This window comes from Vipera ursinii, assembly GCF_947247035.1.
Source record: "Vipera ursinii genome assembly, chromosome: 2".
In the NCBI taxonomy this organism is placed as follows: Eukaryota; Metazoa; Chordata; class Lepidosauria; order Squamata; family Viperidae; genus Vipera; species Vipera ursinii.
The window spans coordinates 252,950,307-252,969,026 of record NC_139513.1 but is presented as its reverse complement, the minus strand read 5'-3'; the positions used below and the strand labels follow the sequence as shown (position 1 = coordinate 252,969,026).

General features: G+C 39.8%; 1 protein-coding gene across 4 annotated transcripts in view; it reads left to right on the top strand.

Moving 5' to 3' along the window:
* RHOBTB3 (Rho related BTB domain containing 3) overlaps positions 1-18,720 on the top strand; it is a 70,404-nt gene that overhangs the window by 32,014 nt on the left and 19,670 nt on the right. For 2 of the 4 annotated variants that reach the window (XM_083354568.1, XM_083354570.1), the window contains 3 exons: positions 2,875-3,060; positions 3,271-3,496; positions 6,732-6,924. In XM_083354568.1, the coding sequence (XP_083210694.1) occupies positions 3,059-3,060; positions 3,271-3,496; positions 6,732-6,924 (421 nt within the window). In that variant the 5' untranslated portion in view covers positions 2,875-3,058. Of the gene's footprint in view, positions 1-2,659; positions 2,789-2,874; positions 3,061-3,270; positions 3,497-6,731; positions 6,925-18,720 lie in introns of those variants that run through there. The other 2 variants (XM_083354569.1, XM_083354567.1) reach the window with 2 other exon arrangements.

Sequence of the window (18,720 nt, the reverse complement as noted above, 5' to 3'; positions counted from 1 at the left end):
TTTGATATCTTGCTTTATCACTGTAATATAGTTCCTGAGAGAGATCACAGTGATGTTTGTTTAGGTCATAAATCTATATTCCAGGCTGGAATATTATCTTAAATGTGTTATCAGGCTGGGAAATAATATATATTGTTATGACACTTATTTTTATAATTGAATTATCAGAATAAGATTAATGTGCATGTTTAGGCTTTCATTTTATGTGCTGTATTTTGACTATAGCTTGACTCCCTTATTCAAGAGGTCTGGGAATAAGGTACTAGTGGGTGGTTAAATATTTATAATAAAAACTAAGCTATAGGTAATCCTTGTTTAGCAACTGATTCATTTAGTAACTGTTCCCAGCCCAACAATGATGAAAAAGTAACTTCGCAACCAGTTCTTGCATTTACACCTTGGTTTGTAAAGCAAGGCAAAAGTAAGTATAAGTACAGTCACAGTTTCACTTAGTGACCACTTAGCTCAACATCTGGTTAATTATGGTTGTTAAACTACTTATACAACAATAAAGGATATCAGGTTAGACAGATTTATAGCAGTTAATTTACATTACTAAGGGAAAAACCTTAATTTAAATAATTTACATTGATTTCTACTACAAATTCATATAATTTTGAGCAGACATGCATATTAATATTTTTAATAAAACATGCAACAAACAACCTTCATTTAATTTTATTGCTTTTAATGCCTTTTAGAAGACTAATAAGACTTTATACACTAATATTTTGGGACACTATGCAATGTGTCTTTTTTAGTGCTGAGTTCTAACTGCATATCTTTGTTGGCTCTTTCTGTACAATACATGTAAACATACAAATATGAACTTGTGTGATTTTTTTTAACTTCAAAGAGCATTTTCTTGTCTCTAGGAAATTACAGATCCCATTATGGTGAACAAAGATGTCTAGGTTTACTTATAACATACCCTGCTTACAACATCAGCTGGAACAGGGCATATCATATTGTTAGCCAAGGACCCATAGGAGCCTAAGCCTCCTTAGAGCATTGACAGTTGCCCATAGCAGCTGACAAAGTTTATCAGTGTGAAATTGCCACAGTTAACTCCCAACTCCAATTGGGTTTAATGGAAAGAAAAAAATAAAAGGACCTAAGTATTGAAATAGCGAATAAAGATATCTTTCTTTCTCTGTTGAATTCACAGAGGATATAAAGTATAATACTGATAACTGCAACATGTGCCGACCTTCGTTCCTTCCGACGCGATCTGAAGACTTATTTGTTCGAACAAGCCAGCCTGGCCTGATGGGGGATGGGTTGGGATTTTATCGTTGTTTTAAATATATTTACTTATTGTTTTAACTTGGGCATTTTGTTTAATTCTTTTTAACTTTTGTATCTTTGTACTTTTATATGTTGCCCTGTTCACCGCCCTGAGTCCTTTGGGAGAAGGGCGGTATACAAATAAAATTATTATTATTATTGTTGTTGTTACTTTCCAGAAACTTTTGAGAATATTTAGTGTGTAAATAGTATTTTTCCAGAATTTTTTTTTTACAAAAGTGGACAAAAAGTAAACTAATGTACTGTGGATCATCTTTAATTGGAGTTATTTTATTGTTAACATTTTTTAGAATTTCATAAATTCTAAATTTAGAATTTCATAAAAAATACTTAATTACTCCCTTAATTCCTCATGTTATGTTTCTGTCCTGCAACGGTCAGTATACATTGCATAGTCTTAGTACTTACTGGGCTGTTTTGAGTTACCAGATTTTCTCCTCTACATTTGTTTTTGTACTTTGCAACCCCAAGTTTGCCAGTATTTACCTCTTGTGCTACAGAGTGGTGCATTGGTTGCACAATGACAGTAGGTTAAATAATATATTTGCTCTATATACTATGCTAAATTCATTAAATTAAGCAAGTAATTTTCTACATAACAGATTATATTTGAGATTTTGGAAAATAAATTAATTAAAAAAGCAGGCTTTTATTGTCTGTTAAAGTTACTGTAAACCTAACTTGTTTTACATTTTAAGACCAAATAGCTGTACTTTAGCAATTTGGAAAAAAATGAAATAAAGTTGCATATTTCCACCCATTTTAGCAAATTTAACTACTATACTGAAAATATAAGAAAGATCTTTTCCTTTCTATTTCATGTAAACACCAGAGTTTGTAATTGAAATACTCTCTTAGGAGTTTTGTTGACAATGATATTTCTATAATATTGTTAATTTATAGAAGTACCTAGGGCCAGGCAAACACTGTAATTAAAATGCTCATTTTTTTTCTTTTTCAAAATACATTTGGCTTTTACTGATCACGGGAAATGAGGAAATCATTGCAAACTTTTTTAAATTTTAAAATTAAGTAAAAATTAATGTTAGCCTGCTAGTTGATAATAAACAGCACAATGTGAAATCTGAAAGGTTTTGTATTCCTGCTCTTTTAAAAACTGCTACTGCCTTGGGCAAGTGGAAAGAATTTTAAATTGGGAACATTTCTTTCCTTGAATATTGACATCTCTCTTAACTTGATCTGCCTGACTTCTTGCATATGGCAACTCTGGAAGTGGATTGGCTGCCAGTGAGCTCATGGATTTATTATGCATCTTTTTTCAGCAGCAGCAATATATCACGTAGTCTCCTTCTGTTCAGTGAGATGTTACCATTCCCCAAGCTGTAGTTTATGTGTGTGCGTTTCACTTGATTGTATCAGGCTTTGCAAAAATACAAAGCGCTCTTCCTTTTGCGGATGTTAATATTCTTTGTTGGTAGTGTATACTGACGTCACGAGGCAATGGCTGAGGTTGAGGCTGGTAGTTGCTGAGTTTATGTGCTAATTTCATCTTCAGCACAGCAAGCAAGCTATTGTCACGAAGCTAACCCTCTTTCTGGCTTACAGAGACAAGATTGCTCAACAAGACATGAACGGAAACTCCCCAGAGCTACCGCGATTTGCGACTAGGTGAATGAAACAGCCTCAGGAAATGGAGGAAGAATAAATTCAAACGGCTTTGGATTTGTAATGCCAGCAGTTTTTGTGGAGTTCCAAGGAAATTTGCTTTCGGGCTTCTGGATTTAAAATCATGTATGTTGATTATTGTTTGTTCTTTTAGCGTGAGGCATCCACTAAAATCAAATATACCGGTATCTGTGTGTCTATGTTTATATCAGTGTATACCGGTCTGTATATATATCTATATATAATTTGGTTTTCGTCTTTTCCTAGCCCTACATTTTCGTACTTTTGTCTTAGTAAATGTTTAATGCAACATACTGAAATGTTATTTATTTGTAGGTCTGTTCACATTGTAGCCTTTGGGAATGAAAGAGATGGATTTTCCGAGGATGATCAGCAGAAGAGTTTGATCTGGACCTATCTTGGGAGAAGTGCTTTAGTTTCAGAGACTGACAGTAATTTGTTATTAAACTCTGCCAGTTACCTTAGAAATCCTGCATTCACCGAGTATCAAGCTTGTGTGTTTGGAAATGTCAGATTGGTGATACATGACTGTCCTCTCTGGGTAAGAGAATGTGGTAAAAAGTTACAGATCAGTTTTAAACATGTCTACTCTGAAATACCTAGACTTATTTCACTGTAGTTTTATTATAATCTGGGCCAAGTGTTAAACTAGTATTCAGCTGTTAATATGTTAAATTAGATAAAAAAGAGAGCAAATCTTTTAAGATTGCTCCCAGTTGAATATATTTTGGGGTATCTGACAAGCTTAAAATATAAAAGAAGCATTTTTATTCTTACATTGAAACAGTTTTGTGTCATAGAATAAAACTCTTTTTACTGAAACCAATATTGTTTTGCAATGTTAAATTTCAATTAACATCTTTTTCTAAAAGCAAATTAACTTTCAGCTTAGAATATTTATACTCTATGAATGCCAACTTATAAAAAATTAACATTTTATTTTTCTTAATCATGCAAAAAATAGCTTTTAGTGATGTTTCTGGTGTTAGAAGCCTTATAAGCAACTAGGTTCATATCTATGTGAGATTTTGAGTGATTTATATGGAGGTGAATAAATAACTTGCAGTTTAAATTTTAAATACAAGAAATAAATCCCATATCTGAAATAACAGAGCTACATTTCTGTGAAAGTCTATCAGTATTGTCAGATGATGGTGGTATAATCCATAGAAGTGAAATGCTGCTTATCTTAGTTATTGTTGATAGATAACATATTTTTAATAGGTTCCATCTCCTGAAACTATCTGGTGCTTGTGGACGATATTCCTTGGGTTTTAATTTTAAATAAGAAAATAATCCTTTATAATGTAAATAATATGCTTCCAATCTGTGACATAAAGAGGTTAAGAGGAATATTAGGGTGAGTGTATAACTATTTTTATAATACCAGGACAGCACAGCAGAAGTAGTCACTACTTCCAGGGTGATCAGGAGAACTAAGAAAGTAAGCTAAACAAGAAGGATAGGTAATGAGGAAGTTCTTATCATTCTCACCACAGTGTTGTTTTTCACATTGTTGTCACAGACATTATTGAATAGTAGACTTATATAACACTACAGCATTGTACCTACTGCAATTGTCAGAGACAAAAGGATTTCTTTTAATGTGTCAGTATAGAAATTTCACTTAGGATTAGGGTTTCCTGTCTGGAGATAGGACAGGCTTAATAGCTAATTAATGCAAGAACTAGTTAAAATACTTTTGCTTGAAGAGACATGCGCAAAGCCACTTTTTCTAACTTATTCTGATGATGACATCTAGGATCTGTATTTACTGGATCTATATTCAGCTACAATCCATTCTTTCCCTCCCCCATTCATGAAGTATGTTGTACTTGAAATATCCATAGATAACTTTGGGGAAAAATCTATTTAGTGCTCAAGACTTCTAATGGGACAGAAGAGTAACTGCAGTGCATTTGAAGGTAATAGTCTGTGCCAAGTAATTATGAAAACATGCCCCGAGTTTACATACTAACTTTGAATTCATACATTTACATGCAAACATTATAGATAATTGAAGATTATTGATCCTGGTGATCCTGTATTTTTGTCTCAAATGTGCATTTCAACTTCATTACTTACATATGTCTTATATAAGACTTCAGGAATAAACTGCATCTGAGATTAACTTTTTATTGAGGTCATTATTTGCAGCAGTTTTTAAAGTGTTCTACATACATCTAAAACAGACATCGCTTGTGGTATTTACCATGTTAATTTGTACTCAGATGGAATGTTTGCTATTTTCTAATGGTTCTAGTCCCACCTTGCAATTTTTGTATGTGTATGAATAAGGATCTCCTCTGAATCTTTGAAATAGCTAGCCAACATCTAGGAATATCTGTCATTAGTTGAGCAATATCTTGTATGTGTAAAAATCTAGGAATTTCAACACTAAGATCATTTGTTAGGCTCAGAATGTGGATTGAGAAGTGTATTCATGGTGTAAAACTTCTGAATATTCATTATGTCAAACTACATTATGTCATTTCAATTTTGTTATTCCTGCTGTCTTTTCTGTCTCTACTCTTAATATTGTTCCTGCATACCTTTTGTCTTTCTTTTCAATTCCATCTCCACTCGCAGGTTCTTTTCATACCTCTGAACCTTCTGAACTTAGCCTATGTTCTCTTTTTTCTCAGTTACTTAAAATATTGGCTAATCTAATTAAATTTTCAAATTGTGTGATTTCTGATGTCCTGCGAATTGTGATACTACAACCTAAAAAAAAAGAGCAGAAAATTCACTCATAGTAGGCCTAAGGTTTCCATCAGCTGACAATAAGGGCATTAGGCTGACCTTTCATTTCTAAAGTAGTGAGCTTCTCAGAATGTCATGAATAAACAGTTGAACTTCAATTTCTTATAAGAATAAATGTATCATGATTCTAATCTGAACTTTAAAAGCATTATAAAGATTGTAATAAAAGGTGGAGTATCAAAGTGGTCAAAGGGTACCATGGTATTCGTACATGCTGGAAAAATGTAGGAAAACATAAGTTGGTACATTCAATATCTCAGAAAAAGTATTTGTAATTGCCCTTGTAAAATGTTTTGTTTAGTTAGCTATTTGGTCTTTAATCTTTACAAGAAAGTTGGAACAGCCTTTTAAAAAAGGAATACTGTATTTACTAGGAATTTTAGCAATTGATTTCTAATAGCTGGTATTACTGATCTTCAGAAATGAAGAACTAATGGCAGGCATTTATCCAGTAAATCCAGGTCAGGAATAAACTGCCAGTGAAGGAGATACAAGTTTTCAGTTATACCTTTTCCTTCATTTCCAGTAAGGACAACATTTTAAAAGTCAAATGCTTCTGCTTTCAAATTTATTAGTACTGCACCAATGATCTGATATTGCTATAATTAACTAAAACTAAGTGGTAGTTTTGATGCTTGTATTTTATATATAAAATATATCCATAATTGAATATAAAGTTTATCTTAAAATTTAGACTTCTGGATTCAAAATCCTTTGCAGCCATTAACTCTGTTAGTTTCATCTAGCCATCCTATGTATACAAACCCATAACTGTAAAATTGACATATTAACATAAAGTTTGCTACAAGCAAGACATAGAAAGCAAGACATAGAAAGCAAGATGAAGTTTGAACAATTGATTCATTACAGACACCTTTACACATTTTTAATACCCCAAAAAAGAAATGTTGTATCCTAAGTTTTAGTAAACTTTCAGTTATTATACAGTTGTGTGCTCTGATCTCTTGATCAATAAAAAAGGGAATTTAGCTCCATCTTTTTGTTTTGTATAGGATATTTTTGAAAGTGACTGGTACACGTCTCGGAACCTCATTGGAGAAGCAGATATCATTGTGATTAAATATTCTGTAAATGACAAGTCTTCATTTCAAGAAGTAAAAGATATTTATGCACCACTGATAAAGAAAACACTTAGTCACTGTTCAGTTCCAGTTATAATTTCTGCTGTTGGTGCAAGACAAAACGGTATGTGCTAGAAGTCATGTTATAAACAGCTGAGATATCAGTATTATGCTAAGTGTTGGATGAATCATGATGAGACAGCTTTGTTATTAGACCACTCATGATAAAGTTAGTACTTCTTAGAATTGATGAAGTGTCACTTAATACAGGGCTTTTCAACCAGTGGTACGGGTACCACCTGTGGTACATTGGCACCTGGCAGGTGGTACGTGACCATCCTAGAAAAGTGGTAGCGGGGGAGGGGAATGAGCTGAACCAGTGGCAGCACCGCACAAGTGGTCATCATCTGTTTGACAGCTAGGCGACTGGTGGTACTCGGATGTCGCCATATCCTAAAAGTGGTACAATGGCTGAAAAGGTTGAAAAACCCTGACTTAATATGATACCAGAAAACATTTTACTTAATTTGATTGGTTCCAGTTGAAAGAGAAAAAAATGAGAATAACTCGGAATAGTATCTTGCTATACAGGTAGTCCTTGACTTACAACATTTAGTTAATGTTCAAAGTTAACAATGGCACTGAAAAATGTGACTTAAGACCATGTTTCACACAACTGTTGCAGCATCCTCACAGTCACATGATCAGAATTCAGATGCTTGGTAACTGGTTCATATTTTGCAGTGTTCTGGGGTCATGTGACCTCTTTCTGCGACCTTCTGACAAGCAAAGTCAATGGGGAAGCCAGATTCACTTAACAACCATGTTACTAACAACTGCAGGGATTCACTTAACAATTATGGCAAGAAAAGTTGTAAAATGGGGCAAAAATTCCCTTAATGAATGTTTCACATGAATTTTGAGCTCAGTTGTGCTCGTAACCTGAGGACTACCTGTATGCTCATTTAAAAAACCATCTATTAGCATTAGCAATATTCTGAGTTATGAGTTGAAGAAAGTGATTCTTTGAAAATTTGGTTGGTACAATTATGAAGAGGCAAATTTCTCATATTGATTTTTGGGTGTACTCAAAATTTAGTTCCCAGTAAGGTATCACTTTTCCATAGAAGTACATCACAAATTACAAGTAATGATGGAAAGATGACAAAATGTACATCTTATGTCATGATGCAAAGTCTACTATATCATACTTGAATATTTTCATCATATTTAAGTCATAGGATTTGTAGCATGATGTTATGGAATTTCATTTTGTCACTTGCCTCCTTGTGAGCACCTGTGTGCCTTTTGGAATTTGTATAGGAACAAAACTAGTAAAACTTTACTGATTCTTGAACTCATAGTAGATGAGGCATGCTAAAGAAATACATAATTTGTAATTGTGAGAATGTGTTTTGTAAGTAATGTATACTGTATATAAATTGCAGTTTACACATTGCAATAAGCCATCCACTATATTATATCCATAACAAAGCCTTTTCTTAGGGTAGGTATTATTTTTGTATTTGCCACAGCTGAGTATTAAGAATTCTGCAGCAGAAATTCTCAATCCAAACTCTTAATGCCAAAAGACCATACTAGAATACTGATTAATGTAGAGAGATTTCTTAGCAGTCTTGGTTTGGTAAGAAAAATAATTTTAATAATTTCCATGATATATTAACAGTTTGTGTGGTGTATTGAGTATTTGATCATAAAACATGTTTGGCAATTGAGCTTCTTTATAATATTATATAATGATTTTAGACAATATTTATGTGAAGTGATACAAATTGAGCTTGACTTTCTATTGGAATTGGGATCTGAATTTTGGTTGCTGAGCAGTGCGCTTGTAAAGCACAACTGTATCACTTAAAGATGGCAATTTCTGCAGTCTGAATTGTATAGTTAATCCAGTTCATGACCATTGATCAAGAAAACTGTCTTACGTCAATGGGGAAGCTGACAGGACATTGCAAGGCACAGGTCAGCAGGCAGGTAAGTGGCTACTGCTGGGTTTGGGTGGTGCATGGGGGTGCGAGGAAGAAATTGTGAGAGTTAGGGAGAATTTATAAAGGTGCATGTGAGAGGTGTCATAGGGTTGGAGAGTGAGGGGATGTATGAGACATGGATTGGGGAGGGTATGTGAGGGCTTTGGTTAAGGAGGGTATAGCATGAGTTTGGAGAGGATGTGAGAGAATCTTTGAGAGGTGCAGCAGGGGGTGGAAGAGTGCACAAGAGTGTGGCAAGGGTCCAGGTCAGGGAATGTGCAAGAGGCGAGGCATGAGTTGAAGGTGGTGCAAAATAGTACATGAGAGGGTTGGGTTGGGGAGGGGAGGGGAGGAGAGGAGAGGATGCACAAGAGTGTGAGGGGTGCACAAGAGGTGTGTGTTGGGGAGGTTGTAAGATGTACCGTATATACTTGAGTATAAGCCAACTCGAGTATAAGCCGAGACCCCCAATTTCACCCCCAAAAACTGGGAAAAGTTGTTGACTCGAGTATAAGCCGATCTGCCGTTCTGCAAGCCTCCGCCGCCGGCGGAGGCTGGATCCGCGCTCTGCAAGCCTCTGCCGCCAGCAGAGGCTCGATCCGCCATTTTGCAAGCCTGAATACACAGGAATACCCTGTGTGGCCGCGGCTCTCGGGGAAGCCCTGGCTGTCCGCTTCCTCACTCCACGCTGCCATTCGGGGCCCGCGCGTTCCCCGGGCAAATCGCGGCGCCCAGCAGGCGAGGAAACACGCCCGTTCCAGTCGCCCCCCCTTCCCTCAGGAGACACGAAGCAAGTGACTGCCCGGAGCTTACCGAGGACTTGCGCGCGGCCGAGGCTTCGGTGCTTCCAGGATCGCGCGCACCTCTCCCAAGCCGCCGCCGTCCGGAGACCTGCCGAAGTTTGGGGAGGTGCGCGCGCACCTCCCCAAACCTTCCCAAACGTCAGCAGGTCTCCGTTCCTCCGCGCAGACCTGCCGACGTTTGGGGAGGTTTGGGCGCCTCCCCAAACCTCCCCAGGTCTCCGTTCCTCCTGCCGACGTTTGGGGAGGTTTGGGCGCCTCCCCAAACCTCCCCAAACCTCCCCAGGTCTCCGTTCCTCCGCGCAGACCTGCCGACGTTTGGGGAGGTTTGGGCGCCTCCCCAAACCTCCCCAAACGTCGGCAGGTCTCCGTTCCTCCTGCTGACGTTTGGGGAGGTTTGGGCGCCTCCCCAAACCTCCCCAGGTCTCCGTTCCTCCTGCCGAAGTTTGGGGAGGTTTGGGCGCCTCCCCAAACCTCCCCAGGTCTCCGTTCCTCCTGCCGACGTTTGGGGAGGTTTGGGCACCTCCCCAAACCTCCCCAGGTCTCCGTTGCTCCGCGCAGACCTGCCGACGTTTGGGGAGGTTTGGGCGCCTCCCCAAACCTCCCCAGGTCTCCGTTCCTCCTGCCGACGTTTGGGGAGGTTTGGGCGCCTCCCCAGGTCTCTGTTCCTCCGCGCAGACCTGCCGACGTTTGGGGAGGTTTGGGCGCCTCCCCAAACGTCGGCAGGTCTCCGTTCCTCCTGCCGACGTTTGGGGAGGTTTGAGCGCCTCCCCAAACCTCCCCAGGTCTCCGTTCCTCCGCGCAGACCTGCCGACGTTTGGGGAGGTTTGGGCGCCTCCCCAAACGTCGGCAGGTCTCCGTTCCTCCTGCCGACGTTTGGGGAGGTTTGGGCGCCTCCCCAAACCTCCCCAGGTCTCCGTTCCTCCGCGCAGACCTGCCGACGTTTGGGGAGGTTTGGGCGCCTCCCCAAACCTCCCCAGGTCTCCGTTCCTCCTGCCGACGTTTGGGGAGGTTTGGGCGCCCAAACCTCCCCAAACGTCGGCAGGAGGAACGGAGACCTGGGGAGGTTTGGGGAGGCGCCCAAACCTCCCCAAACGTCGGCAGGTCTGCGCGGAGGAACGGAGACCTGGGGAGGTTTGGGGAGGCGCCCAAACCTCCCCAAACGTCGGCAGGAGGAACGGAGACCTGCCGACGTTTGGGGAGGCGCCCAAACCTCCCCAAACGTCGGCAGGTCTGCGCGGAGGAACGGAGACCTGGGGAGGTTTGGGGAGGCGCCCAAACCTCCCCAAACGTCGGCAGGAGGAACGGAGACCTGGGGAGGTTTGGGGAGGCGCCCAAACCTCCCCAAACGTCGGCAGGTCTGCGCGGAGGAACGGAGACCTGGGGAGGTTTGGGGAGGCACCCAAACCTCCCCAAACGTCGGCAGGAGGAACGGAGACCTGCCGACGTTTGGGGAGGCGCCCAAACCTCCCCAAACGTTGGCAGGTCTGCGCGGAGGAACGGAGACCTGGGGAGGCGCCCAAACCTCCCCAAACGTCGGCAGGAGGAACGGAGACCTGGGGAGGTTTGGGGAGGCGCCCAAACGTCCCCAAACATCGGCAGGTCTGCGCGGAGGAACGGAGACCTGGGGAGGTTTGGGGAGGCGCCCAAACCTCCCCAAACGTCGGCAGGAGGAACGGAGACCTGCCGACGTTTGGGGAGGTTTGGGGAGGTGCCCAAACCTCCCCAAACGTCGGCAGGTCTGCGCGGAGGAACGGAGACCTGGGGAGGCGCCCAAACCTTCCCAAACGTCGGCAGGAGGAACGGAGACCTGGGGAGGTTTGGGGAGGCGCCCAAACCTCCCCAAACGTCGGCAGGTCTGCGCGGAGGAACGGAGACCTGGGGAGGTTTGGGGAGGCGCCCAAACCTCCCCAAACGTCGGCAGGAGGAACGGAGACCTGCCGACGTTTGGGGAGGTTTGGGGAGGCGCCCAAACCTCCCCAAACGTCGGCAGGTCTCCGTTCCTCCGCGCCCTGCCTGCCTGCTTCTTTCCGCTGCGGAAGGAAGCAGGCAGGCAGGGCGCGGAGGAACGGAGACCTGCCGACGTTTGGGGAGGTTTGGGGAGGTGCGCGTGCACCTCCCCAAACCTCCCCAAACTTCGGCAGGTCTCGGATGGCGGTGGCTTGGGAGAGGTGCGCGCGATCCCGGAAGCACCAAAGCCTCGGCCGCGCACAAGTCCTCGGTAAGTTTTTTTGTTGACTGGAGTATAAGCCGAAGTGGAATTTTTCAGCCCAAAAAGTGGGCTGAAAAATTCGGCTTATACTCAAGTATATACGGTATATCAGAAGCATGAGTAAGATATTGGGGTATGGGTTGGGGAGGATACACAAGATATGCGAGTGCCAGTACAGCATGACCACAGAGATGCTGGGGAGGCATTGTGTGGGTGGGGAAGATTTACCCCAACCACTTGCAGCTTTTCCTACTGTCTTCCCCACTGATTTTCTGGGGAAGTTGGCAAGGAAGGTTGTAAATGGTAATCATGTGATTGCAGGGTGCTACAACTGGTTTGTCAACTGGTTGCCAAGCACCCAGATTGTGATTATGTGATTATGGAGGTGCTGGGATGCCAGACTTAATCTTACCTCATTTTTGATCAGGAAATTTCCTTAATAGATTATGGGAATGCTGTAGTCATTACATATACCTTGACTTCAACAGAGCAATTCAAAACAAGTTGTTTAGCAATATAGTTACGTATGGCTATACTTTTGGTTCAAAATTGTACTCAGGGAATGCTCATTGGTGCTACATCATACTGGAGTGTAGTATTGAGCAGGTGGTATAAGGATCAATCCTAGATCTGATATCTTCAATATTTTTCTCAGTAACTTAGTTTAAGGGAAGGAATCCTTATCAGATTTATAGATGCCACAAAATTAGCTGGGATAGCTAAAACATTAGCAACACTGAAAGTTATCAAAATAGGTTAGAAAACTAGGCTGAAAGTAATGTAATGAACTTTAACAGAGATAAGTACAAAGTTCTTAGGAAGGAAATGTCAAATGTGCAGTAGAGGATGAAGCATGTATGTACTGTATTTATGAGAAAGCAGTGTAATGGGGATGTAAAGAAAGTAAATGCAATTTTAGATTGCATCAGCAGAAGTATAATGTCTAAATAATGCAGTCTTTCCATTTTATTTTGCTTTAGTCAGACCAACCTCATGTTGCTCTCAGTTCTGAACGCTGCACTTAGAAGAAAAATTCAGAGAAATTGTAACTAGTTAAGAGAAGGATATTGAGGATGATCAGGGAGTATGAAGTATTATAAAGACAGTTCTAAGGAGCTGGGTATATTTAGTCTTTTTTAAGATGATAGGGAGGATATAATCTCCAAATATATTACTCAGATAAGTGGTAGTCTCCCTTTTGTTGAGTGTGTTAGGTGGAGGCTAGTTAACTAATTGCTTGGGGGGTGTTTTCATCTGGATTACAGGACTGAATTTGACTTGGATGGATTTGACTGCTTAAATAGTACCCTCAAATTTTGCAATTTGGGATTTCAAACTTCAAGTGAAAATGTTTCTCCAAAGTTCTTTTGTTTCATAATAAGGGCATGCTTTTTATTATATTGCTGTATATTGTAGCTATAGTAGTTTAGCCTTACAATCCATGAATTTTTAAATTTGATCGGCTTCTATGTTTTGCAGAGCATTTTTAGGTGGAGAAGAAAAAAAACACTTTCAGATTTGGGAAAAAACACACACCTGTTTTGCTCTTTGATGAAGTTGTATTGACAGTGCAAAGAAAAATAGCAAATAGTACTAGAGTCACATTACAAATAAAAAGACAGTATGGTGAATAGTAACATTATTTATGTTTACTTTTCAGCATTTGTTACCAAGAATATCATATATCAGTGGTGTCAAACTCGCAACGTCATGTGTCACGACGTATCACAAATTTTTGCCATTGCTGGCAAGGGGTAGGCATGGTTTCACTGTGATGCATCCAGCCTGCAGGCTGGCAGTTTGACACCCCTGTCATATATAATATAATGGTGTGTTGTGCTTTGTAATAAATATGGATATGTAGACTACATCACTTGATACCTCCTTAAATCAGCTGCATCTTTTCTTGGATTCACACAGTGGCTTTGCAATATGAATCTGAATTGAAATTGGAATGCTGACAGAGTGCAGTTAAGTGCCTTGAGAAGGACTCACTTTCTTAACTCCAAATTTTCCTGGAGTTGTACAGGTATCTTGCAAGCTCAGGAAAAGACATAGCTTCTTTAAGGAAGTATCAGCAGATATACACACTGTTGGCAACATGAAAGTATCTTTTTAGCTCAGGTTTCAATTGCAAGACATCCCTAATTTAACTTATTTTAATGTTGATGGCTATCTTCACTTATTTAATATCTGATTTAGAATGAAAATTTACTATGAAGTAAATATTAATCATCATGAATGGCATCACTAGCACTTCTGAAGAATAACAATGTGTACAGTTGCAAGAAAAAGTATGTGAACCCTTTGGGATTATGTGGTTTTTTGCATGAATTGGCCATAAAATGCGCTCTAAACGTCATGTAAGTCACAACAATAGAAAAACACAGTCTCCTTAAAATAATAGTACACAAACATTAGCTGTTGTCATGTTTTAATTGAAGATAAGATGGAAACATTCACAGTGCAGGATGGAAAAAGTATGTGAACCTTTGGACTTAATAACTGGTTGACTCTCCTTTGGCAGCAATAACCTCAACCAAACGTTTCCTGTAGTTGCAGATCAGACCTGCACAACGATCTGGAGTAATTTTGGACCACTCCTCTGCACAAAACTGTTTCAGTGTAGCAATATTCTTGGGATGTCTGGTGTGAATCGCTCTCTTAAGGTCATGCCACAGCATTTTAATCGGGTTGAGGTCGGGGACTCTGACTGGGCCACTCCAGAACGTGTATTCTGTTCTGTTGAAGCCATTGTTTTGTTGAATTACTTGTATGCTTTGGGTCATTGTCCTGTTGCATCACCCATCCTCTGCGGAGCTCCAGTGGCGGACAGATGGTCGTACGTTTTCCTGCAAAATGTCCTGATAAACTCTGGAATACATTTTCCCATCAATGACAACAATCCGTCCAGGCCCTGAGGCAGCAAAGCAGCCCCAAACCATGATGCTCCCTCCGCCATGTTTTACTTTGGGGATGAGGTTTTGATGTTGCTGTGCTGTGCCATTTTTTCTCCACACATAGTGTTGTGTGTTTTTCCCAGACAACTCAATTTTGGTTTCATTTGTCCACAGTATATTTTGCCAGTAATGCTGTGGAACATCCAGGTGCTCTTTTGCAAACTTCAAACATGGACAGATGAAACCAAAATTGAGTTGTCTGGGAAAAACCCACAACACTATGTGTGGAGAAAAAATGGCACAGCACAGCAACATCAAAACCTCATCCCCAAAGTAAAACATGACGGAGGGAGCATCATGGTTTGGGGCTGCTTTGCTGCCTCAGGGCCTGGACGGATTGTTGTCATTGATGGGAAAATATATTCCAGAGTTTATCAGGACATTTTGCAGGAAAACATACGACCATCTGTCCACCACTGGAGCTCCGCAGAGGATGGGTGATGCAACAGGACAATGACCCAAAGCATACAAGTAATTTAACAAAACAATGGCTTCAACAGAACAGAATACACGTTCTGGAGTGGCCCAGTCAGAGTCCTGACCTCAACCCGATTGGAATGCTGTGGCATGACCTTAAGAGAGCGATTCACACCAGACATCCCAAGAATATTGCTACACTGAAACAGTTTTGTGCAGAGGAGTGGTCCAAAATTGCTCCAGATCGTTGTGCAGGTCTGATCTGCAACTACAGGAAACGTTTGGTTGAGGTTATTGCTGCCAAAGGAGGGTCAACCAGTTATTAAGTCCAAAGGTTCACATACTTTTTCCATCCTGCACTGTGAATGTTTCCATCTTATCTTCAATTAAAACATGACAACAGCTAATGTTTGTGTACTATTATTTTAAGGAGACTGTGTTTTTCTATTGTTGTGACTTACATGACGTTTAGAGCGCATTTTATGGCCAATTCATGCAAAAAACCACATAATCCCAAAGGGTTCACATACTTTTTCTTGCAACTGTATGTGCAAATAGGTGGATTTATAGAGATAGCTATAAATATTGTTTAGATTGTTGTTGTTCTATAAGGACATAATTTATTTAGAATAGTTGATAATTGAAATAATTGGTTATTATAATATGATTTACCACTGTTAACAGATGAGATTTTTTTCCTTTTGTTTGAAGGATTATCAAGTGGAATTCATTTGCAGTTTATTAGTCAGTGGATACAGAGCTAATTTTGAGTGTACTGTGAAGAGGTGTGTACAATTATACATTTTAAAAAGCATTTAAGTTAACCTTAAGTCTTAGTAATTTTATGGATACACTCCCACACACACATGAATAATTGCTTGTTCACCTATAAGAATATCTTTTTTGCAGAGATTATTCAGTCTGCAAGGTTTATTGACTGCCTAGCAATAAATATTGAATACGCTTGTAATATTATATTAACCATAATACCGTTGCTGAGTCATAGCTTTCAGTTTAGAATTCACCTTATTGTGTTTGATAGCCTATTGCCTGTGGTGCCGAACCTATGGCACATGTGCCACAAGTGGCATGCAGAGCCCTCTCTGTGGGCATGCGCGCCATCGCCCCAGTCCTAGGCCTTCAGCTGCGTTTTATAAAACCTTTTCGCTTTAGGCCTCCGCTGCCGTGTGCAAAAAAAAAAAAAGTTCAATTAATCAATTTCAACTTCTTGCAGGAAAAAAAAGATCTCGCAAAGTTGAAATTGATTGATTGAACTTTTTAGTCCCACCCAATCTGCTGTTACCACCGCAGCCACACCCACCCAATGGGCCCTGCCCACCCAGCACCTAACGATACATAAATGGGTTTTGGGCTGCAGTTTGGGCACTCGGTCTCTAAAAGGTTTGCCATATTCACTCATGACTGTAATTCATTTAATTGAAAAAAATGCTTATTTCTGTGTGACACAGGTAATCTTTCTGTAAAATGAATTGTGTTCTTTTAAAAAAAGAAACAAGAACTGTCAATATTAATAATAAACCAGTAGAATACTAGTTGCATGTATTGATACTTAGGTATTTTTATTTTGTTATTCTTTAGGTTATACAGTAATCCTGTTTGAATTTAATCGAACAAGAAAATTTTTGTCTGTCTGTCTGTCTATCTCTCATTTATATGGCTGCCTATCTCATAAGAATGATTCTGGGATGTGTACAACAATCAGTTAAGTCAAATACATAAAACCAATCATTATTTTAAAAAAACACTGCACAGGAAAAAGTAAATCAGCTACAGTGATGGAGCTATCATAAGATTTCACTGATATCCTGGGACCCCAGTTCTGTTGACAAAGCCAGGTCTTGAGGGACATTCTGAACATTTATCAGGGATGTAGCTAAGCTAACTTGGGAGTGGTAGAGAATGTTTCATAAGACAGGTGCCATGATAGAAGTCCCTAGTGGATGGAGCCTGCAATATGCCTTCTCTATCAGACCTGATGGGTTGGGGAGATATAAATTGGGAGAGGTGGTCACTCAGATAACCCAATCCCCTGCCATGAAGGACTTTAAAGATTAAAACCAGCATTGTAAATTGGACTGGAAGCAAATTGGCAACCAATGTAGCATGCAGAGTATAAGTGTAAAATGTACTTTTCTAGAAACATACACAATTGCCTGCACTGCTGCATTTTGTATTAGTTGAAACTTCTAGATATTCTTGAAGGGCAGCCCCATTCATAGGATCATATTTATAGGCTTGGATCTAGAGAGAACCTTGTGTAAGCAGTGAAGTGTTTTTATGCACACAAACTCACATTGAGTCAAATTTCCAGTACTTCCTATAGCCTTTGTGTTCCTTCAGCCAAGTGAAGAGTGGGGAGAGAACCAGCTAAAAGGGTTCAGATGTCTGATGACATTGAGTAACTTCATAGATAAATGATCACAATCTTGACCTGTTTCTAGTAATAACTTCCAAAGACATCCTTGTAATTTGTTTGATCCCATCCATAAATGTATTTGGCTATCTCTTCCTTCTTACCTCAACCTTGCCAAGCATAATATTTTTTTTGAGCAATCATCCACTCATACCCCATTTTAAAGTATGTGGTTTCCACTTGCTTATTGGCTCAGAACAATCTTTATAGCATTTGGTCTGGGATTGATTTGTTCTTGCAGTTCATGGTATCCTCAGTATTTTTCTCCAGAATTGTAATTCAGAGATGCCTCATTTTTTTTCACTCTTTCTCAAAGATCAGTTTTCAATCATCTGAAAATAATCCCTTGGGAAGAGATCCAAAATATGTACTGTATTTCTTTGGTTTTAATTTCTGTCTTCCTTGTTTTTTTTAAAAAAATATATTGTGATTTTATGGTTGAAACCTTAAAGGAACATGACTGAGGGGTTGTTGGTGCTCTCTGGACTTGGTTGTTTTCTTGTAGATGTTTCATCATCCAAGTTAGCTAAAAAAATTAGCTAATTAGCTAATAAGCAGTTGTTACACTCCTTAGTATCACTGATGATGTTACCTAGTTTGGTTAATGAAGTGTCTGCAAGAAAATAACCAAGGTTGGAGAGCACCAAGGATCCCTCATTTCAACCCTAGTTTGATTACTGAAATGTCTGCATAGAAAACAACCAAGGTCAGAGAGCTCTAAGGACCCTTCATTTCAACCCCAAGCTACACCTATTCTCTTTGTCAGTAATACAACTCTGTGAATCTCTGAGAGGCTTGAATGATCCATCTCATATTATTCCAAAAAATCCATCAACCTTTCAAACCCAGTTTGGGGAATTACAGAGGGCTCTGGAAAAGAAAACAAAAACTGTTGCAGAAGCGAAATTTTATTTAGCATATTCTAAATATATCTCTTAAAATAGACTTAATCTGTTATAACAATATATAGTTAAATAGTACCTATGATGGTCTCACTAATTGTTTATTAAATTGTTGCCAAATACAAGTAATTATTATATTCAGTTTGAAGTAATCCAAAAAGGAGATCAAGGAATGAGCTTTCTGTCTCTTACAGTTTTTTTTCC